The sequence below is a fragment of the Pleurodeles waltl genome, chromosome 11, assembly GCF_031143425.1.
Source record: "Pleurodeles waltl isolate 20211129_DDA chromosome 11, aPleWal1.hap1.20221129, whole genome shotgun sequence".
Classification (NCBI taxonomy): Eukaryota; Metazoa; Chordata; class Amphibia; order Caudata; family Salamandridae; genus Pleurodeles; species Pleurodeles waltl.
This window is the reverse complement of record NC_090450.1, coordinates 354,365,954-354,390,677: the sequence shown is the minus strand read 5'-3', so window position 1 is coordinate 354,390,677 and position 24,724 is coordinate 354,365,954. Positions and strand designations below refer to the sequence as shown.

General features: G+C 47.1%; 1 protein-coding gene across 2 annotated transcripts in view; it reads left to right on the top strand.

Annotated features, from left to right (window-relative positions):
• Positions 1-24,724, top strand: part of CROCC2 (ciliary rootlet coiled-coil, rootletin family member 2) — an 878,259-nt gene that overhangs the window by 638,757 nt on the left and 214,778 nt on the right. For both annotated transcript variants that reach the window (XM_069213663.1, XM_069213664.1), the window contains 2 exons: positions 4,314-4,434; positions 5,791-5,954. In XM_069213663.1, coding sequence (XP_069069764.1) covers positions 4,314-4,434; positions 5,791-5,954 — 285 coding nt within the window. The remainder of the gene's footprint in view (positions 1-4,313; positions 4,435-5,790; positions 5,955-24,724) is intronic.

Here is a 24,724-nt window from a genome sequence, read left to right as displayed (position 1 = left end):
GCGTCTCCTCTCTTATAACTCCAGCCGTGGAAAGCGATTGTTGATGAGCCACGGTTCCAGCACTCCTAATTAACATCAATATAAAGCAAATTCCATGGTGGCCCAAATACACCTCCTTAATACTTTATTTCCGCTACACTAGATTGGCCTTTTAATTAACAGTTCTCTCATTCTAATCAGTCCTGCATAACTGACAGCCACCAGCAAGAGGCATTGTGAAATGTTGCTTTATTTGATGTTGATACCTTGAGTTATGAGATGTACTGTGAGATTATTCACCAGGTCGCCGCTTTACGTGCGCATAGAACTTACCGGTAATCTTCATTACCCTTAGTCCATCTTATCCTCTTAACAGTCATTACAACATGAGGTGATGTCACCTTGCAACAGGGAACAAACAGGAGGATCCTAAATGCCAGCCCCACCCACCCAACCTGGGTGCCATAAAGGGAGCTGGCATGCATGGCTTCTCCTGTATATATCCAAGCCATCATCAAAGGATTGATAGGAGGGAGGGACGGTAGGTGAGGTGTAATGACTGTGAAAAGATGAACTAAGGGTAATGAAGATCACCGGAAAGTAACCCGAACATTAACCCTACATCCCTCGTCCCAGTCATTATGACATGATGCGTACCAAAGCTGTAAGTCCCTTGAAGAATTAATGGAATAAAACACGGTATCAGTGCAACACCATCGTTTTAACAGATGCAAAAATCTGAAAAACTCACAATACAGACAGAGGAAATCGAAGTGCAGAGTTCAGAACTCCTTCACCCAAGCTCAACTGTAAACTAGAAACACTGTTCAGGCAATAATGCTTCACAAAAGTATGTTCCGAGGACCAGGTGGCTGCCCTAATGATTTCTTGTATAGAAACACCTTGGACCTCTGCCCAGGAGGCAGCAGTACCCCTTGTGGACCTTCCTTGAACCTGAAGTTCTCCTGCTGAGTCCTGAAAGGCCACTGAGATGTTTGACTTAATCCATCTACTCAAAATCATAGAGGGATACCTTCCTGCCTCTCCCCAACTGTGCAAAAGTTACAAACAAGACATCAGTTTTCCTGAATTGCTGAGACCTAGAGACTTAAATCAAAAGAGGGTAAGAAAGAATGGAGAATAATCTCTTGAAACCTATGAGAAATGGAACTACCCTTAGGAAAAAAGGCATGATCAGGTTGCAACACAACACCATCATCCAGAAACCGAAGAAAAGGAGGATAGCATTTCAAGGCATCCAACTCCCCAGTTCTCCTGGCCAATGTGATCGCCACCAGAAAAAGCACCATTATATGAAAGAAATTTAAAGTCCACCTCATCCAGAGGCTTAAAGGGATTGAACTGCAAAGCCTGTAAGACAGTTGGCAGATTCCAGGCAGGAGAAAGCAGAGTTTTCGGTGGCTGCAACACAAAAAAACTCCTGAAAAGTCTAGAAATCAGAGATTGCACCACAGAAGAAGGTTCAGAAAAAGACCTAAAAGCCTTTTTAGCAAACCATTGAGTTTTCAAACTGGAAATAGAAAGATGCAAGTGAAGCTATCTAGAAGAAGGTGTAAGACAGTAGACAAACTACAGTGGGTGCAGAAAAAGAACAAGCAGAGCACCATGTATCAAAAGACTTCCAGTGGTTTGTATAGGATTTGTTGAATTCCATCCACCAAGGCAGGAAAATGGTTCTGTGCTAAGAGTCTGAACTTTTCAACCTCCAAACTGACAGAGTTAGTTTGAGGCAGAAGGCCAGGGCCGAAAGTCTGAGGGGAGAAGGGGATTTCGGATGTACCCAAGGAGGATGGAGAGCCAGGGACAAGAGGAGCAGAAAACAAGATCTCTGTGGCCAATAAGGGAATATCGGTATCAAGTACCCTCTCCTGCTGGAACTTGGAGAGAACTCTTGAATCAATGGAAAAAGAGGGAACGCATAGAGAAGACGATCCAGCCACTTAATCAAAAGCGTCTATTCCCCACGCATCAGATACCGGGAACCTAGAGCAAAACTGGTGCAGTTGAGCATTGTCCTTGGTTGCAAAGAGGTCTAGATAAGGCTTGCTGAACTAGTTGCATATTGCGCGAAAGACCAGTCTGGGCAGGGTCAGCTGTTGTGACGTTTGTAATTTTCTGCTAGGAAAATTTTGAGAGATGCAATAAAATGGTCTCTGTCCAAGAGCTTAACTAAGTCGCAATCGTATTGAGGAAAGCTGAGCGAGTACTTTCCTGATGATTGTTGTAGGAGACTGTCACTGTGTTTTCTGTCTTTATCAGCACATTCTTCTGGAAAAGCAGAAGACAAAAAAATGTCAGTGCCCTGAAGATCGCCATTAATTCTCTCCAATTTGAAGACCTGCACCGTTCCTGGAGGGACCATTTGCACTGGGAGGACCTGTCCAGAAAAGTAGCACCCCAGCCCAACTTGCTGCCATCCATAGTCAGGCCAATAGGAGTATCCAGTTGCATCTAGACCCCTTTGGAAAGATTCCTCATGTCCGACCACCAAAGAAGACTGTCGGAGACAGAGGAACTAAGGCGTCCAAGGAATGACGTGCCGTTGACCAATAACTGTGCAGATGCCACAGAAGAGGGCCGAGGTGAAGCCGTGCCCACTGAACTGTATGTATCAAGGCCGCAAGGCCAGCCTTGCCGGGGCCTGAACCCTGGAGATCAAATCCTGCGCTGCTGCCTGCAAGCACAGGATCCTTTTCTCAAAAAAAAAAACCTGCACAAATACATCCTGAAAGGTGCCCCAAAGAAGAAGAGATCCTTTGAGGGGGACAACTGGCATTTCGGAAGACTGAGGAGAAGGCCCAAACTGTAGAGAACCATCCATGTTTGATCCCAGAAGTGACCAAGCAGGTCCAGACTTGGAGCATGTAAGAGGCAGTCATTGAGGTAGGGAATACAGGGATCCCCAGAAGATGTAGGTGTGCCACCACTGGAGCCATCATTTTGGTGAAGACCCTCGGAGCTGATTTCAAGCCGAACTGCCTCTCTAAATCGTGCCTATGTGATGTAAAGTGCTCCGACACCCCAGGGTTGTTATGAGTAGTGCTATAAAACAAAGGTAATGCATGTGCGAGAGGGGCAGTGGAGAGATGAGCGTCACTGTTGGAAGGTGGCAGTGAAAGAATCTGTGGAGAAGGAGGTCATGGGGGATGGGGAGGGCAAAAAAGGTTGTTGCATCAGGCGCCTTGCCTTAAAAAAACAGTTGTTGTCCATTGTGCCTAAATTTTCCTTCAGCTGAACATCTGCTTCCTTAGTCCCTGTGCCAAAAGTCAATTGATGGTCCACATTTAGTTACTGTTCACATTTCTTGGGAGTTCCTGACTTGCCTGAAGCAAGCATGAAAATGTTCATTTGTTGTTATTTTCCAGCTCAAAAGTTACTTTGTCCTGACAATTTACCTAAAACGTAATGCAAAGTAACTCTGGGTGCTGCTTTGAGTTACTTTGTGTCAAGAGGGCTTACCATGGGTGGCGCATGGACATTCTCACACTTCCACCCATGGTTTTTGATGCAACGTCCTATCTAATGAGAGTCCTAGATTGGGCTTTGCACCAAAAAATTGCACCTCCTCATGGCAGGCGCAAAGGAGAGAAAAAAGTATTTCTCCAAAATGTACAAACTTTCCATGTTTGCTGCACTTTACAGTACACATACAAAGTGGGAACATTTTTAATGTTTTTCTAAGCATAGTGTTTTGTACTAGAATTGTACCTTTCAAGTACGAAGCCTATGGCAGGCTTGCGCACATCACACCTTTGCACTATGGTGCAAAGGTGTGCATGTGATTCTAGGCACCTTAATTGAGCACCATTTTTTGGTAATAGAGCAGTAGTAACATACCTTTTGTAGATATGGTTCTGTCCTGCTCTTGTCTTTTTATTCGTCTCAGAGCAGCAACTTTGGCTTCTGCTCTACTTTGTTTGAAATAATAGTAAATTTGCCCCTGCATGTTCTAGCTATTGACAGTTACTTCTGAGGTCCTCTTTTGTCACTTCTGTTAATTCTGTTTTACAAACATTTTCAATGTTACCAGTGAACAACACTGATCTTTTTCTCTTTTCTAATAACCCCCGTCTTCTGCCTACTACACCTCCCATATTGCGTCTACACTCTAAGTCTGGGTTGTTCTGTACTTGGGGGTCTTTCAGTCAGTGCAATAGATGTATTTCATGTGGCTCAGCACATTTGAAAGTCTCCACCATTCCGCAGGCTCGGGGTTTATCTCTTCCAAAATACTTTAACCCAATGTACACTATCTGCCTTACCTTCCTTCATCCTGGGGACAAGGAACGCCTAACATGCTTTTCTTCTTACAGGATGACGCACGAATTGAGGTGATTAACATGAGTCGTCAGATGAGTGATCTAGAGACTGAACGAGACAGGACCAATATTCAAATTCAGCAGCTACAAAAATCACTGTCCGACTTCGAAGAAGGTATCTGGCAGTCCTGTTCTAGTATCCATGTTTTGATCACCTAAACGAGAACCCTTCATTACATGATGTTGCAACTGTTTGCTCTTGTAGTGAAAGATGAATCCCAGGTCTTAATATCATTCAATAATAGTCTGCAGACTTAAAAATCTGGGAGGGTAATTTATTATAGAAGGGCAGGAATTCATTCATGAAGCTGCAATTATTCGTATGTAATAGACATGGAATTACATGTTTGAAGTAAAGTTGAGCTTCAGTGACTAGGTTGGTATATGTTTGTACAAGGCAAAAAAACTAAAACTTTATGAATATAGACTCTGACTTTCCCTTTCATACTAGGAAGCGTTAGTCAACTGTGTTATTTCGTGAGCTATTTCTGTGTGTGGGGGCATTTGAAGGTCTCTGCCTATGCGCAATTATCCCAAAAAATTCCTATGGACAAGCAAACATTCTCGAACATTTGTATGTCTTTTTAATTTAGGACACTATTCTAAGTAACAGTTGATGCTATCATATCCTACTAACATATTGCTCTGCTAGTCGGTCAGGGTATTTGCACTCTTCCAAGAATTATATGGAAGAATTGACCTCCCCTTCAACCCATATTTACCTTCAGAAAACTTGAGAAGAAGTGCATGTGGAAGGAGAGATGAAAGTATGTGTGTAGCACATTATTATGTTTTATAGGTATAACATTGTGTGTGGGGGTTTGTTTAGGGATTGGCGATCTTATGAGCACACTGTTGGTTACTATAAATGAAATAATACATATTAGGAAATTCCCTTCAGGGAAAGTATGACAATGGCTGGTGGTTCAGTCCTTTGACAGAAGTGTCAGTGGGTTGACAAATGCTGTGTACTTTATCTGGGTACATTGATAGAGCATTGGTGATCTGAGATGAAGATCCCTCTTGGATAGGTTTGAGCTTCATTGGAGGAGCACTGTCAGTGGGAAAAGTGGGCTCACGTCTGGAGAACTCTAGACTATTATCAAAGCAGTCGCAGTAGCAGAAGAATGGTCTATCTGGGGTAGGACAGGACTCTAGGGATTCTTCCTAAATTTCCATCAGGCTCCTTGGTAGAGCAATATGAAATTGATACTTAGTCTTCAGTGTAGTTCTTCTTCCATTGCTGGAACAATGTGAATGGGAAAACCTGTGGATATGTGTTGGACTCCTTTTCAAAAGAAGTGTATGTTTGAGTGGTAGAAGATCATTATGGGTGCATTGAAATGTAGGCTGAATTTCATGGATTTGTCAGAAGTTGTTTTATAGTGATTATTTTTCTCTTCAGTTATCTCCAGAAGGATTAATTTCACTAATTTTCATTGTAAATTTGCACTTTATTTCCCTTACAAAGGAAAGCGAGGAGTTGATGGGCGCCTAAGCACTGCAGAAGCAGCACTGATGCTCCAAGAGGAAACTATCAGACTGTTTGAAAGGGAGCGTCAGGCTTCTACAGAAGAGATTTCTAGCCTCAAACGCAGTCTGCAATTCTGTGAGGATGAAAAGAGAGACTTTCAGGTATAAATAGGCAGATATATGTTTGTCAGCAAATTCCACTGACTGACGTCCACACTGACTTGTTTAAGGTAGGTATTAAATGAAGGGCTTTAAATTTGTATGTAGAAACCTAATCTCTCCAGCATACCATCACTGACTTTCTCTTATACACTCAGAGATTATACATAAGCCTAAAGCCTTATCAATATAATGAACAGCAAAATTCCCATATTTGCCAGCAATACTGAATGCTCAGTCTACTCTAAGGAGTTAAGATAACTAGGGTTCCCCAACGTAGGTTAGATAGGGGCAGGTCTGTATTTGAGAGAGCAGGACAAGAGGGCGGCAATTCAGATCAGGGACGTACAAGGTAGCCTGCACAATAAATAGCATGGAAGGTACAACAAAGTATGGCATCCCTTGTTACCTTCGAGAAATAGCTCTTCCTACCAGGCATAAGCAACAGCTAACATGTATTATTACAACTATGTGGAGGAAATTCAGGCTAGCTAAGATATACACAAGATAAACTGTAAACATGCCAAACCTATATTAACTATATAACCCAATTTCTCAGTGAGCTGAAACTGGTGTTCTGGGTATTGTTCCAAAGTGGCCATCCTCCAGAGTGCACTGTGAAAAGGTATTCTGAATTAAACTGGAGTTTTGACGTGCTTGATGTCTGGTGATGGATTGTGTTGTATGTACTTAAGATTGTAGCAGTCGCATTGCCAGCAGTGTTGACTGGAAAACTGAAGTAAAACTTCACCCCTACCGAGCTCAAACATACTGATAGTTGGCTCTGTCGGCAGAGAGACATGTGAAGCCACATCAAAGCTAGAGCTTGAGAACACTAAAGGCAATAAAACAGGTTTCCATCACATTAATGTTATGTTTGGCCTGGCTTATAGTGGGTACCTTGTGGTACATACATCCTGTGCCAGGTCCAGTTATTCCTTATTAGTAGAATAGAGGTGTTTCTAGCAGCTTAGGCTGATAGAAGGTAGCTATGGTGAAGCAGCTTAGGCTGAACTAGGAGACATGCAAAGCTCCTACCATACCACTTATCATATAGCACAATATCATAAGAAAACACAATACTCAGAGTTATTAAAAATAAAGGTACTTTACTTTTATGACAATATGCCAAAAGTATCTCAGAGAGTACCCTCACTTAGAAGGTAAGTAATATACACAAGTTATATGTACACAAACCCAAAACAGGTAAGTAATATTAAGAAAAGTAGTGCAAACAATGTAGAATCACAATAGGATGCAATAGGTTAACATAGGTCTAGGGGCAACACAAACCATAAACTCCAAAAGTGGAATGCGAATCACAAATGGACCCCAGACCTATGGGAGCTTGTAGAGGATCGCTGGGACTGTAAGAAAACAGTCAGGGTGTCCAAGATACCCCACCCCAAGACCCAGAAAAGTAGAAGTAAAGTTACCCTACTACCCCAGAAAGACACAATAGTCGTGATAGGGGATTCTGCAAGAACCACAATCACCAGCAAAACACTGAAGACTGATTCCTGGACGTGAGGACCTGCAAGGCAAGGGGACCAAGTCCAAGAGTCGCGATAGTGTCCAGGGGGGGCAGGAGCCCAGGAAACCCCGGATGAAGGTGCAAAAGGGCTGCCTCCGGGTGGAAGAAGCCGAAGATTCTGCAACAACGAAAAGGGCTAAGAACTTCTCCTTTGGATGTAAGATGTCCCACGGCGTGCTGGATGTTGCAGAGGTTTTACCACGCAGAAATACCACAAACAAGCCTTGCTAGCTGCAAGGGTCGCAGTAGAGGTTTTTGGGTGCTGCTGGGGACCAGGAAGGATCAGGATGTCGCCCTTGGAGGAGGAGACAGAGGGGATGCTCAGAAACTCAGAGAGCCCCCGCAGAAGCAGGCAGCAACCTCAGAAGTACCGGAGCAGGCACTTGGAAGTTCTGTGAACTCAGAGTCACAAAAGGAGGGTCCCACGACGTCGGAGTCCAACTCAGAGGGTTGAGCACTGCAGGACGGAGTGCTGGGGACTCAGGCTAGGCTGTGCACAAAGGAATCCTTGGAGAAGTGCACAGAAGCCGGAGCAGCTGCAAATCACGCAGTACACAGGTTTGCTGTCTGGCGTGTGGAGGCCAGGACTTACCTCCGCCAAACTTGGACTGAAGGATCACTGGACTGTGGGGGTCACTTGGATCCAGCCCCTGTGTTCCAGGGACCACGCTCGTCAGGATGAGAGGGGACCCAGAGGAACGGTGATGCAGTCTTTTGGTACCTGCGTTAGCAGGGGGAAGATTCTGACGACCCACTGGAGATTTCTTCTTGGCTTCCAGTGCAGGGTGAAGGCAGACATCCCTCAGAGCATGCATCACCAGGAAACAGACGAGAAAGCCGGCAGGATTAGGCGCTACAATGTTGCTGGCAGTCATCTTGCTATTTTGTTGCGGTTATGCAGGTGTCCTGGAGCAATCAGTGGTCGATCCTTGGCAGAAGTCGAAGAGGGAAGTGCAGAGGAACTCTGGTGAGCTCTTGCATTCGTTATCTGAAGAATACCCCAGAGGAGAGAACCTAAATAGCCAGAAAAGGAGGTTTGGCTACCAAGAGAGGTAAGAACCTATCAGAAGGGGTCTCTGACGTCACCTGCTGGCACTGGCCACTCAGAGCAGCCCAGTGTGCCCCCAACACCTCAGAATCCAAGATGGCAGAGGTCTGGGACATACTGGAGGAGCGCTGGGCACCTCCCCTGGGAGGTACTGGTCAGGGGAGTGGTCACTCCCCTTTCCTTTGTCCGGTTTTGCGCCAGAGCAGGGCTGGGGGATCCATGAACCGGTGTAGACTGGCTTATGCAGAGATGGGCACCATCTGTGCCCATCAAAGCATTTCCAGAGGCTGGGGGAGGCTACTCCTCCCCAGCCCTTCACACCTATTTCCAAAGGGAGAGGGTGTAACACCCTCTCTCAGAGGAAATCCTTTGTTCAGCCTTCCTGGGCCGGGGCTGCCCAGACCCCAGGAGGGCAGACTCCTGTCTGAGGGGTTGGCAGCAGCAGCTGCAGTGGAAACCCCGGAAAGGCAGTTTGGCAGTACCTGGGTTCTGTGCTAGAGACCTGGGGGATCATGGAATTGTCCCCCAATACCAGAATGGTATTTGGGTGACAATTCCATGATCTTAGACATGTTACATGGCCATGTTTCGGAGTTACCATTGTGACGCTACACATAGGTAGTGACCTATGTGTAGTGCACGCGTGTAATGGTGTCCCTGCACTCCCAAAGTCCGGGGAAATTACCCTGAAAGATGTGGGGGCACCTTGGCTAGTGCCAGGGTGCCCACACACTAAGTAACTTTGCACCCAACCTTCACCAAGTGAGGGTTAGACATATAGGTGACTTATAAGTTACTTCTGTGCAGTGAAAAATGGCTGTGAAATAACGTGGACGTATTTTTCACTCAGGCTGCAGTGGCAGGCCTATGTAATAATTGTCTGAGCTCCCTATGGGTGGCAAAAGAAATGCTGCAGCCCATAGGGATCTCCTGGAATCCCAATACCCTGGGTACCTAAGTACCATATACAAGGGAATTATATGGGTGTACCAGTGTGCCAATGAGAATTGGTCAAATTAGTCACTAGTCTGCAGTGACAATTTTAGAAAGCAGAGAGAGCATAAACACTGAGGTTCTGATTAGCAGAACCTCAGTGATACAGTTAGGCACCACACAGGAAACACATACAGGGCAAACACTATGGGCACTGGGGTCCTGCCTAGCAGGATCCCAGTGACACAAGGGCAAAAGCAAACATACATACAGTGAAAATGGGGGTAACATGCCAGGCAAGATGTTACCTTCCTACAATTAACCAGACATCTTAGATGATGGTTAGTAGGGAGCTGGGCCCAGGCTGATATATGGTAGAAGAGGTCTGGCACTACTGGTAGATAAATATACTCTTTGGGCCCCACAAGGCTTTTCTGAATAGAAACTAAGATTTGCTGGCCGTCAGTCTGTGGTTGTTATGGTGGCTTGAAGGGTAATGGCAAAAAACAGCACCAAAATGTATCTTCCAAGCATCGGAGACATTAAAAGAGCCTCAGGAAGTAAAGGGTCAAAGCATAAAGAAATGTAGAAATTGTTTTTAAGGACAAGGCTTTTTTCAACCTCCTTCTAGGGGTCGATGTTCACCCCATGTACAGAAATCCTCTCCCCAAGTTTGTTCTATGATAGTCCAAGGGGTTTTCTGAATCAAAATGACAAAGAGCATGGTGAGTATTGCAGTCTGTCAGTTGACAAATTAGCAGCTGAAGACTAAGAAATGCAGGCTAGAAAAGGAAGGCAGGGCAATCTAAACCTCTATAACTGGAGATAAAAAGTAGTGACAGGTGTCCCACTGTAGGGTGAGGAAGAACTGTACTCTTTTCAAGCATCCTCCAACACATTGACAGCAGCAAGTTGAGAAGCCCTGGGCACAGGAGGAAGAGCAAACCAGCAGCAGACTTGCATGTCACCAGTGTCCCATCTAAAGTGTTCCAAAGCCTTTCAGAGTGCTTCTTAATACTCCCACTGTTCCTCAAAGAATGAAACTTCCAACTGGTGAATGCATTGCTCCTGTCAAAATGAGCTCAGTTTCCTACCTGGACTGCCACAATGTCACTAATACCTCCTGACCACGGAAAACCAGTTAAGTCCTAACAAATTAATTATTTCCCATTTAAGCACTTGGTTATACAGCAGGGCACGCCTTGTATCTACCTCTGGCTCAAACTATCCTTGGGCCTGTAAATAAATGAGTGAGGAAGCCTGCACAGAACTCCGAGCTATTATGCTGTTGGTTCCCACTATACAATGGGTCAGCCAAATACATAACCTTCCTCAGTGTAGCCTCCGGTGGAAGGCATCAATAAATCACACATATCCGAATCTCGCTAGCCTACCCAACACCTAAAGGGCAGCAAATCACTGGGCTTATAAGCTTCCTGAAGCCTGTGAAGAAATTACCCCTGAGGCCAAAAATCTCTCCCCCTCTAGTCCCCATATGCTAAATATATGTTTGATGGCATGTGTAGCTGCAGGTACACATGCTTTGCACATCCCGCCATCTAGTGTTGGGCTCGGAGTGTTACAAGTTGTTTTTCTTCGAAGAAGTCTTTTCGAGTCACGAGATCGAGGGACCTCTCCCATTTCGGCTCCATTGCGCATAGGCGTCGACTCCATCTTAAATTGTTTTCTTTCCGCCATCGGGTTCGGACGTGTTCCTTTTCGCTCCGCGCTTCGGTTCGGAAAGTTAGTGAAAAACTCGGAAAATTAGACGGTATTGTTTGCGTTCGGTATCGGGTTAGTTACAACAGATCGACACCGAATTCGGAAGAGCTCCGGCAACCCTTCGGGGTTTTCGATTCCCCGCCGGGGCCTGGTCGGCCCGACCGCATGCGTCTTCAAGGCTAATGGAACGGACCCCATTCCGCTTCTGCCCCGAATGCCACAACAAGTATCCTTACACAGATCAGCATCTGGTCTGTAATTTGTGTTTGTCGCCAGAACACAAAGAGGATACCTGTGAGGCCTGTCGAGCATTTTGGTCCAGAAAGACTTTAAGGGACCGAAGAACAAGAAGATTACAGATGGCGTCGGTGCCGACTGGACTAAAACACATGGAGGAAGAAGAGGAAGCCTTCTCCATCGAGGATTCGGACTCGGAAGAGGTCGATCCTGAACAGACACCGAAAACCGTGAGTAAGACGTTGATACGCAAGACTCACGTAAAAACCAGTAAAGCCCAGGGGATGCCACCGCCAACAGGCCATGGCTTAACCCAAAAAATAGGTGACCGGGCATCGGCACCGAAAAAGGGCATGCATGTGTCGAAGTTATCCGACTCCGGTCGAGATACCGGCTCAGAGCAGACTCGACCCCGAGACGCCGGGTCAGAGCAATCTCGGCACCGAGAGAGCGGCACCGAAACAAGTCGGCACAGAGAAATCTGTACGCCAAAGAGCAAAAAAGTGTTGTCGGAACCGAAAAAAGCAGCCGAAAAGGTTTCGATACCGAAACATCCGGCCTCGGAACCGAAATCAAGTTCCTACACAGAGGAACAAGGCCTGTCCTCACAAATGAAAACACATAGATTTGGACAGGAACTGGAGACAATGGAGCCAGACTACACCCAAAGAAGGCTCCACATCCAAAAGGAAACGGGGAAGATCAGCACTCTCCCTCCGATTCGAATGAAACGCAAACTTGCCTTCCAGGAGAAAGACAAGCAGCCACAGGCAAAGGTGGCTAAACAAGTAACTCCGCCACCGTCTCCACAACGCTCTCCGCAACCATCACCGGTAGCCACTCCACCAATGATGCAATCCCCAACTCATACAGGGATGAGTCAGGATGATCCAGACGCGTGGGATCTTTATGATGCGCCAGTGTCAGATAACAGTCCTGACTGTTATCCAGCTAGACCGTCACCACCAGAAGATAGTACAGCCTACGCACAGGTGGTGTCAAGGGCAGCGGCGTTTCATAATGTCAGCCTGCATGCAGAGCCAATTGAAGACGACTTTCTATTTAATACACTGTCGTCCACAGACAGCCAGTACCTGAGTCTCCCCATGCTACCTGGAATGCTAAAACACTCCAAACAAGTGTTTGAGGAGCCTGTAAAAGGAAGGGCCATTACTCCAAGAGTGGAGAAAAAATATAAACCGCCACCAACAGACCCCGTGTACATCACACAACAGTTAACACCGGACTCAGTGGTAGTAGGGGCAGCTCGCAAGAGGGCGAACTCACACACTTCAGGAGATGCACCACCTCTAGAGTCGTAAGTTCGACGCGGCAGGGAAAAGGGTGGCGGCACAGGCAGCAAACCAGTGGCGTATTGCAAAATCACAGGCTTTGTTGGCCAAATACGATAGGGCTCATTGGGGCGAAATGCAACACTTTATAGAACATTTACCCAAGAAGTTCCAAAAGAGAGCACAGCAAGTGGTGGAAGAAGGACAGAGTATCTCAAACAATCAGATACGGTCAGCAATGGATGCAGCAGACACAGCTGCTAGAACTGTGAACACAGCACTGACAATAAGGAGACATGCATGGCTGCGTACATCAGGATTCAAGCCGGAAATTCAACAAGCTGTGCTGAATATGCCATTTAACGGACAGCAGTTGTTTGGGCCGGAGGTGGACACTGCCATCGAAAAGCTTAAAAAGGACACTGATAGGGCCAAAGCTAGGGGCGCACTCTACTCACCACAGAGCAGAGGCACATTTCGTAAAACACAGTTTCGAGGACAAAGCACGGAACCCACAACCTCACAAACAAGGCCCTCTTATCAGAGCCAATATCAGCGGGGAAGTTTTCGGGGACAATATAGAGGGGGACAGTTCCAAAAAAGTAGAGGGAAGTTCCAAAGTCCCAAAACTCCACAAAACAAGCAGTGACTTACACGTCACAAATCCCCAACACATAACACCTGTGGGGGGGAGGCTAACCAAGTTCTACAAACAATGGGAGGAAATAACAACAGATACTTGGGTCCTAGCAATTATCCAGCATGGTTATTGCATAGAATTTCTCAATTTCCCTCCAAATGTCCCACCGAAAACACACAATATGTCAAAACAACACATGGATCTTCTACAACTGGAGGTCCAAGCGTTGTTACAAAAAGAAGCAATAGAATTAGTACCAATTCATCAGAAGGGAACAGGAGTTTACTCTCTGTACTTTCTCATACCCAAAAAGGACAAAACTCTAAGACCTATATTAGATCTCAGAACGTTAAATACCTACATCAAATCAGATCACTTTCATATGGTGACATTACAGGACGTAATCCCATTGCACAAACAACAAGACTACATGACAACACTAGCCCCAAAGGATGCACACTTCCATATACCGATACATCCTTCACACAGAAAGTACCTAAGGATTGTATTCCAAGGGGTACATTACCAATTCAAAGTGTTGTCATTTGGGATAACAACTGCGCCAAGAGTATTTACAAAATGCCTGGCAGTAGTAGCTGCACATATCAGAAGACAGCAAATACACGTGTTCCCGTACCTAGACGATTGGTTAAACAAAACCAACACGCAAGAACATTGTTCACAACACACAAAGTATGTCATCGAAACCCTCCACAAACTATTTTTCTCACTCAACTACACAAAGTCACACCTTCAGCCGTGTCAAACACAGCAATACTTAGGGGCGACAATCATCACAACAAAAGGGGTTGCCACTCCAAGTCCACAAAGGGTACAAGCATTTCACAATGTAATACAGACCATGTATCCAAAACAAAGAATACAGGTCAAGATGGTGATGAAACTACTAGGCATGATGTCCTCATGCATAGCCATTGTCCCAAACGCCAGATTGCACATGCAGCCCTTACAACAGTGCCTAGCATCACAATGGTCACAGGCACAGGGTCAACTTCCAGATCTAGTGTTGATAGACCGCCAAACATACACCTCGCTTCTATGGTGGAACAGTATAAATTTAAACCAAGGGCGGCCTTTCCAAGACCCAGTGCCTCAATACGTAATAACTACAGATGCCTCCATGATAGGGTGGGGAGCACACCTCAATCAACACAGCATCCAGGGACAGTGGGACACTCAGCAAACACAGTTTCACATAAATCACTTAGAACTACTGGCAGTATTTCTAGGGTTGAAAGCATTTAAACCCATAACAAGCCACAAACACATCCTTGTCAAAACAGACAACATGACAACAATGTATTATCTGAACAAACAGGGAGGAACACACTCAACACAGTTGTGTCTCCTGGCACAGAGAATATGGCATTGGGCGATTCACAATCACATTCGCCTAATAGCACAGTTTATTCCAGGGATTCAGAATCAGTTAGCAGACAATCTTTCTCGGGATCACCAACAGATCCACAAATGGGAGATTCACCCCCAAATACTAAACACTTACTTCCAAAGATGGGGAACACCACAAATAGACCTATTTGCAACAAAAGAAAACGCAAAATGCCAAAACTTCGCATCCAGATACCCACAGGATCAGTCTCAGGGCAATGCGTTATGGATGAGTTGGTCAGGGATATTTGCATACGCTTTTCCCCCTCACCCACTCCTTCCATATCTGGTAAACAAATTGAGTCAAAACAAACTCAAACTCATACTAATAGCACCAACTTGGGCAAGACAACCTTGGTACACAGCACTACTAGACCTCTCAGTAGTACCTCATGTCAAACTACCAAACAAACCAGATCTGTTAACTCAACACAAACAACAGACCAGACACCCAAATCCAGCATCGCTGAATCTAGCAATTTGGCTCCTGAAATCTTAGAATTCGGACACTTAGACCTTACACAGGAATGTATGGAGGTCATAAAACAAGCTAGGAAACCAACCACTAGACATTGCTATGCAAATAAGTGCCATATTAATCAAATCCAGCCATTACACGCATCTGCTAAAGACATTGTAAGCTACTTACTACATTTGCAAAAGTCAAAGCTAGCTTTTTCATCCATTAAAATACATCTTACCGCAATTTCAGCTTATCTGCAATTTACGCACTCAACTTCATTATTTAGGATACCAGTCATAAAAGCGTTTATGGAAGGCCTGAAGAGAATTATACCACCAAGAACACCACCAGTTCCTTCGTAGAACCTCAACATTGTCTTAACTCGACTCATGAGTCCACCTTTCGAACCTATGCACTCATGTGAAATGCAATACTTAACATGGAAAGCTGCATTTCTAATTGCTATCACATCTCTAAGAAGAGTAAGTGAGATACAAGCATTTACCATACAAGAACCATTTATTCAGATACACAAGCATAAAGTAGTCTTACAAACAAATCCTAAATTCTTACCAAAAGTCATATCACCGTTCCACTTGAATCAAACAGTAGAACTACCAGTGTTCTTCCCACAGCCAGATTCGGTAGCGGAAAGAGCACTACATACATTAGACATCAAAAGAGCGTTAATGTACTACATTGACAGAACAAAACAAATTCGGAAAACAAAACAATTATTTATTGCTTTCCAAAAACATCATACAGGAAATCCAATTTCAAAACAAGGCATTGCTAGATGGATAGTTAAGTGCATTCAAACTTGTTATCTCAAAGCAAAAAGAGAACTGCCTAGTACACCAAAGGCACACTCGACTAGAAAGAAAGGTGCTACCATGGCCTTTCTAGGAAATATTCCAATGACTGAAATATGTAAGGCAGCCACATGGTCTACGCCTCATACGTTTACCAAACACTACTGCGTGGATGTGTTAACGGCACAACAAGCCACAGTAGGCCAAGCAGTACTACGAACATTGTTTCAAACAACTTCAACTCCTACAGGCTGAACCACCGCTTTTGGGGTGATAACTGCTTACTAGTCTATGCAAAGCATGTGTATCTGCAGCTACACATGCCATCGAACGGAAAATGTCACTTACCAAGTGTACATCTGTTTGTGGCATTAGTCGCTGCAGATTCACATGCGCCCACCCGCCTCCCTGGGAGCCTGTAGCCGTTTCGAAGTTGATCTTGAACATTTGTAAATTTGTAAATATATCATTTTAAACTACATTATGTACATACATATTCACTCCATTGCATGGGCACTATTACTATAATACACAACTCCTACCTCACCCTCTGCGGGGAAAACAATCTAAGATGGAGTCGACGCCCATGCGCAATGGAGCCGAAATGGGAGGAGTCCCTCGATCTCGTGACTCGAAAAGACTTCTTCGAAGAAAAACAACTTTTAACACTCCGAGCCCAACACTAGATGGCGGGATGTGCAAAGCATGTGAATCTGCAGCGACTAATGCCACGGACAGATGTACACTGGGTAAGTGACATTTTCCTTATATATGAAACCTTCCTTGCTTTATGAAGGTAGCAAGGACTTCTCTTGGTGGCTCCTTTGCCTCTCCTTGTGATGGGAGTCCATTTAGATGTATCTTGTCCTCGAGGTGTTCTGGCTTTTATTTGCAACATAGCCCATTTGGGGGCAGTTGTGGCCTTGTATTGGGTCACAATGTGCTATGGGACTAGAGGCCATCAGGGGGCCTTTAGGAAGTTCCACAATCTTATTCCCCTGCATCTCTTATTGGGCCGCAGAGCATGCCTTGCTGGCAGAGGGTTTGCCAGAGGCAGAACAGGATTACAGCTGTATTTTGTCCCAGCCCTGCTACACTATGCACAGTTGGCTTCACCCACCATAACTATAGCAGACACTTAAGGCCACATTACGAGTCTGGCAGTAAGATCGCCAGGTGACCGCCATCCCTGCCAGGAATATGGTTCCCAGTGGGCTGATGGCAGTCTGACTCTTGCTCAGCCAGGGTGGTGTTGAACTCAGCGCCACCGTGCTGATCACGACTCCTGTTTCTGCCAGGCAGGAAAGTCTGGCAGAAACCTAGTGCTGGGGGCCACAGGGGGCCCCTGCACTGCCCATGTCTATGGCATGGGTGGTGTAGAGGCCCCACTGCGCAGCACCCTCAGAATGTATACTGTCTGTTATGGTAGGCAGTGTGTATTTCGAGGGCCCCTGTACAACGGCATTGGCCTTGGCTCCATTAGGAGTTGAGGCCCATGCCGCCACACTGTTTCCACTGGGCTCACAGGCAGAAACCTCACTTTTGAGGTTTTTACACTGGTCAGCCCAGTGGAAACCTTGTAATTGGGCCGAGGGGGAGACCATCAATTCTGCGACGGTCTCCTTTCCACGGGGCTGTTGGGCCAACGGTGTGAGAAAGTAGCCTCCTTCTAGCATGGTTACCCCCATTTTTGGCCTGTTTGCCAGTGTGTTTTTACTGTCTCACTGGTATCCTGCTAGCCAGGACCCCAGTGCTCATAGTTTGTGGCCTATGTGTGTTGTCAGTATGCTTGACTGTCACTGGAGTTCTGCTAACCAGAACTCCAGTTCTTATGCTCTCTCTGTGTACCAAATTTGTCACTATAGTTTAGTGACTCCATATTCCAATTCTGATTGGCACACGGACCCCCCCCCCCCCTTATAAGTCCCTAGTATATGGTACCTAGGTACCCAGGACATTGGGGTTCCAGGTGATCCTTATGGGCTGCAGCATTTCTTTTGCCATCCATAAGGAGCTCATACAAACCTTTCTTCAGGGCTGCCATTGCAGCCTGAGTGAAATAGTGCACACACTATTTCACAGCCATTTTTCACTCCACCAGGTAACTTATACATCTCCTATATGTCTAAGCTTCATTTACTGAAGGCTAGGTGCAAAGTTACTGTGTGTGAGGGCACGCGTGCACTAGCAAAGGTATCCCCCATGGTGTCCAGGACCAATTCCACAGACTTCGTGAGTGCGGGGACACCATTATAAGCGTGCACAACATATATGTCAATACTTATATGTAGCTTCACAATGGTAAATCTGAATATAGCCATGTGAGGTGTCTAAGATTGTGTAATTGAACCCCCAATCCAAATCTGGTATGGGGGGGGCAATTCCATGCACCCTGGGGGCTCCACCATGGACCCCCAGTACTGCCAAACCAGTTCTCTGAGGTTTCCACTGCAGCCCCAGCTGCTGCCACCTCAGACAGGTTTCTGCCCTCCTGGGGATTGAGCAGCTCAATCACAGGAAGGCAGAACAAATAATTTCCTTTAGGAAAGGGGTGTTACACCCTCTCCCATTGGAAATAGGAGTTACAGGCATGGGAGCGGTATCCTCCCAGAGCCTCTGGAAATGCTTTGAAGGGCACAAACGGTGCCCTCCTTGCATAATCCGGTCTACACCGGTTCAGGGACCCCCAGTCTCTGCTCTGACATGACACTGGACAAAGGAAAGGGGAGTGACCACTCCCCTGTCCATCACCACCCCAGGGGTGGTGCCCAGAGCTCCTCCAGAATGTCCCTAGCATTAGCCATCTTGGATTCCAAGGTGTGGGGACCCTCTGGAGACCTCTGAGTGGCCAGTGCCAGTAGGTGATGTCAGAGACAAACAAGTTACTTACCTTCGGTAACAACTTTTCTGGTGGATACATTAGCTACCTGTGGATTCCTCACCTAATGAATACTCCCATGGCGCCAGCATTCGACGGAAATCTTCTTCCTAGCTTCTGCACGTCGACGAGGACGTCACATTTGCCCACGCGACGCCGTCTGACATCATACAGGCAATAAGAGGTCCTCGCCGACGTGCAGACGTCAGTACCAACATTTTTTACGTGCCTGAGAACAAGAATCCAATGCAATGAAAGATAAAGGCAACATCTCATGACATTGCAAGAAGATGGCTATAGATTTAATATAACCTTCTCTTTTTTTTTTTTTTTATCAATACATATATACACTAAATATATATATAAAAATAAATATATATACAAATATCCATATATACACAATCTATTGCAGTCTTAAAGAGCAAGAGGAGCACACTCAAGTATTACTTGGTGAGACCAAAAAGGCAACGGGGAGGCGGGTGGGACCGTGAGAAATCCACAGGTAGCTAATGTATCCACCAGAAAAGTCGTTACCGAAGGTAAGTAACTCGTTCTTCTGATGGATACAACTACCTGTGGATTCCTCACCTAATGAATAGAGTCCCAAAGCAGTACCGCGCCCGGTGGTGGGTGCCTGTATGGTCAAACCAAGAAATCCTGCAGCACTGACCGTGCAAAATGGCCGTCCCTTCTAACCTCAGAGTCCAAGCAGTAATGCTTCGCAAAAGGGTGAAGGGACGACCAAGTTGCGGCCTTGCAGATGTCGACCACAGGAACACCCCTAGCCAAGGCCGAAGTGGCCGACTTAGCCCTGGTGGAATGAGCTCGAATACCATCAGGAGGATCCTTCTTTGCTAAAGAGTAACACATTTTAATGCAAAGAACAACCCACCTGGAGAGTGTTCTCTTGTGGACTGCCTTTCCTCTCCTCTTGCCCACGTATCCGATGAAAAGCTGATCATCCAGCCTGAAATCCTTTGTTCTGTCTATGAAGAAGCTTAACGCCCTCTTTGGGTCCAAGCGATGAAGTCTCTCTTCTTCCTTTGAAGGATGAGGCGGAGGATAGAACGTGGACAGAGTAATTGTCTGGGCCAAATGGAAGGGTGAAACAACCTTCGGTAGGAAAGCAGCCTTGGTCCTCAACACCACCTTATCCCCATAAAAATTTGTATAAGGGGGTTTTACCGATAAAGCCTGCAACTCACTCACTCTCCTTGCAGATGTTATGGCCACCAGGAAAACTGTTTTAATAACTAAGAACCTTAAGGGGCAAGAATGCATAGGCTCAAAAGGGGACCCCATAAGGAAAGTCAGGACCAAGGACAAATCCCATTGAGGCATAACGAAAGGTTTAGCAGGGTATTTATTCATAAGGCCCTTCAAGAATCGAAGTACTATAGGAGATTTAAATAACGATGGTTGGTCTGGAAGACAAATGAAGGCTGACAAGGCAGACAAGTAACCTTTAATAGTAGCCACTGCACAACCTTTCTGCGCTAAAGACAAAGCAAAAGATAAAACATCTGACAAATAAGCACGTAAGGGATCAATCTGTCTCTCTTCACACCATACCACAAATTTAGACCACCTATTAGCGTAGATAGTTTTAGTGGAGTGTCACCTGGCCGCTAAGATAACATCCACTACATCAGGTGGGAGAGAGAAGGAACTCGGGTTGCCCGTTCAATCTCCAGGCATGTAGGTGCAGACTCTGGAGGTTGGGGTGTAAAACCTGCCCCTGCGACTGCGAGAGGAGGTCTGCCCTGAGAGGGAGACGGAACGGAGGGCACAGTGAGAGTTGGAGAAGGTCGGAATACCACACCCTCCTTGGCCAATCCGGAGCTATTAAGATGACTTGGGCCCGGTCTTGGCGAATTTTCCTCAACACTCGAGGAATCAAGGGTATGGGGGGAAACGCGTAAAGCAACTGGTTGCACCAGGTTCTCTGAAACGCATCCCCCAAAGCCCCCGGCACCGGATACTGGAGGCTGCAGAATAGCAGACAGTGCGAGTTCTCCCGGGTGGCAAACAGATCTATCCGAGGAACCCCCACAACTGGAAGATTAGACGGACTGGATCTGGATGGAGACGCCACTCGTGGTCGGCCGAGAAATGGCGACTGAGACCGTCCGCTCGTACATTCAAGACTCCGGCCAGATGATTTGCTACCAAGCAAATCTGATGGTCCTTTGCCCAGGACCATAGTCGAAGAGCTTCTTTGCAGAGAAGGTACGACCCTACTCCTCCCTGTTTGTTTATATACCACATCGTGGTAGTATTGTCCGTCAGGACCTGAACCGACTGACCGCGAAGGGATGGGAGGAAGGCCTTGAGAGCCAGACGTACAGCCCGCAACTCCAACAGATTGATATGAAAAATCTGTTCCTCTGGAGACCAAAGCCCCTTGATCTCCAGATCCCCCAGATGTGCTCCCCACCCTAGAGTGGAAGCATCCGTTATAATCGTGGTCACTGGTGGCGACTGCGTGAACGGTCTTCCCTGGGAAAGATTGTCGTCCGCAATCCACCACTTCAAATCCGCGGCAGCATCTCTGGAGATCTTGACAGTACCTTCGAGATCTCCTTTGTGTTGAGACCACTGCCTTCGGAGGCACCACTGAAGAGCCCTCATGTGCCAGCGAGCATGCGTGACCAACAGTATGCAGGAGGCAAACAGACCGAGCAGACAAAGGACCTTGAGGACTGGAACGACCGCTCCACTTCGAAACATTGGAACCAATTCCTGAATATCTTGAATCCGCTGAGGCGGAGGAAAGGCTCGATTCAATGTTGTATCCAGTACTGCCCCTATGAACAGGAGGCGTTGAGAGGGCTCTAGGTGAGATTTGGGCACGTTCACCGAAAAGCCCAGATCGAACAACAACTGGGTTGTCGACTGTAGATGATGCAATACAAGCTCCGGGGACATGGCTTTGATCAACCAGTCGTCTAGGTAAGGGAATACTGCTATCCCCTTCCTTCTGAGTTCTGCCGCAACCACCGACATCACCTTCGTGAAGACTCGAGGTGCTGAAGTAAGACCAAACGGGAGGACCGCAAACTGATAGTGCTGCGACCCCACCACAAAACGGAGATACTTCCTGTGCGACTTGAGAATTGGGATGTGAAAATAAGCATCCTGCAAGTCGACAGACACCATCCAATCTCCCTTGTTCAACGCCAAAAGCACCTGAGCTAGGGTCAGCATCTTGAACTTTTCCTGTTTGAGGAACCAATTCAAAATCCTCAGGTCCAGGATTGGTCGCAATCGACCATCCTTCTTGGGAATCAGGAAGTACCTTGAGTAACAACCTTGACCCTTTTCCTGCTTTGGAACCAACTCCACCGCGCCCTTTGAAAGGAGTACTTGAACCTCCTGTTCTAATAACAGGAGGTGTTCTTTTGAACAATAAGATGGGCGGGGCGGGATGGGGGGCGGAAACTCCCGAAAGGGAAGGGTGTAGCCTTTTCCCACAATACTGGTAACCCAGGTGTCTGATGTGATAATTTCCCACTTGTGAAGAAAATGCAGTAACCTTCCCCCTACAGGAGAGGAGTGAGTGGGAATTGGTGGAAGCCTAAGGCTGCTTCCCCTGCTGCACCCCTCCAGAGGACAAGGAAGAGGCAGAGTGCTGCTGAGAGGCTCCCCTGGTACGGACCCTACCCCTCCCTCTAATTGATCTAAAGGTGAGAGAGGAGGTAGGTTGTTGGAATCTCCCCCAAAAGGAAGAGGAGGATGAGCCACGTCCAAATCCTCGAAACCTCCTAAAAAACCTGGAGGAGGCAGTAGAAGCGGCTTGCAGTCCTAATGACTTGGCCGTGGCCCTGCTCTCTTTAAACCTCTCCAAGGCCGAATCCGCTTTGGCACCAAAAAGCTGGTCCCCATCAAACGGGAGGTCCAACAGGGTCGACTGCACGTCCAAGGGGACCCTGAGTTGCGAAGCCAAGCCTGTCTCCTCGCAACCACCGCCGTGCCCATCGCTCTAGCCACTGTTTGGATAACCTGGGTTGCAGCAGCCTGAGCATCCGACACGATATTCAAGAGTCCTTGAGGAAGCTCTGTATGCGATGATGTGATCTCGTCCATAAGAGCATAGATGTACCTCCCCAAGATACATGTAGTGTTGGTGGACTTCAGCGCCATGCTACAAGATGAAAATATTTTCTTCGACTGTGAGTCCAACTTTTTGGAGTCTCTGTCCCCCGGCACTGTTGGAAAAGATCCAGGCGCAGATCTAGCAGAACAGGAAGCCTGGACCACCAAGCTCTCCGGCGTAGGGTGTCTGGACAGAAAACCAGGGTCAGATGGTGCAGCCCGATACCTCCTGGCCACAGACCTATTAACAGCCGAGGAAGATACCGGCTTCTTCCAGACCTCCAGTACCGGTTCAAGCAAAGCCTCGTTGAATGGTAAAAGAGGCTCTGCCACAGTAGCCACCGGCAAAGGCAGTTCGAGGAAGTTAGCCGCCTTCCTTACTACAGCATGAAAAGTCGCTGCCTCCTCAGTATACTCCCCTGGAGATGACAAGTCCCACTCAGGGGAAGTATCAAGACCACTAACTGTATCCAGTCCATGAAGACCTTCACCAGAATCCTCAATTTCTCCTTCCTCCGGGACCCGTTGATATTCCTGTTCCTCCAAGAGACGGAGAACACGTCTCCTAGAATGCAACCTTTCCTCAATACGCGGCGTTGACATGGCATCTGCCGAAGTCGAGGAACGACGCCGATCGCCGGATCAATCTGACGCCATGTCAGGCACCACAGGAAGCTTCGACGCCGAGACAGGAGCCGGATGAAGAGAGGTGCGTCTCAGAGTCTCAGATGGTCCTGTCGGGGTCACTGGCCGAAACCCCGACGTCGATGGAGCCGAAACCTCGGGCGCCAAAACCTCTGGAGCCACCAGAGCAGACACCGGAGCCGACACCGGCGCCAAGCCCACATTCCCCAAGGGGAGAAAGGGCATGAAGGGTGCTGGCCGTAGCGGCGCCGGAGCACCCAAGCTGAAAGCCAACGGCCCCGAAGGACCAGTCTGAGCACTGCCTGGAGCCATCTGCTGGAAGATGGTGAACATCGCATTTAAAAATGCGGTATTATCGGCTCCAGGAGCCGGGAAAGCCGGATACTGGGGTGCCTGGATCGAAGGCGACCCCGACGCCGGCCTCGACGTCTGCGACGCCGGAGAGAACACCTGAGGCTGTGGCACCTCAACCACTGAAGACGTCTGCCCAGGCAAAGTCGGAGAAGGCAACGGCGTCAATGGATGTGGAGTGACTGTGGGACTGACCTCCCAAGTCTTCCGACGGCGACCTCGATTGAGACCCCTTGCTCGAATGGCGCCGTGAGTCCCGATGGCGCCGGGAGTCTCGATGACGCCGATGAGACTTCAGCGAGGAGGACTTTCTATGATGTCTCTTCTCCTTTCTCTTTGATTTTGCCATAAAGAGTTTGGCTTCACGCTCCTTCAGGGCTTTCGGATTCATGTGTTGACATGAATCACATGTGGCCATGTCGTGGTCGGAACTTGAGCACAACGAGCAGTCCGAATGTGGGTCAGTGACGGACATCTTGCCCCCCCCACTCCCGACAGGGCTTGAAACCAGACTTCCTCTGAGACATAGTAACCTCAGAGAAAAAACGTGCAGCAGAAAAACACACTGTAACTTCAAAAGCAACAGTAGCTCCCTCGAAGATAACCGTTTCGAATGGCACGGAAAAAAGGGAACTGACGTTGGCACGTCGGCGAGGACCTCTCATTTGGTTTGCAGCATTCCTCCAGGACTCCTCTCATCAGCTTCTGACCAT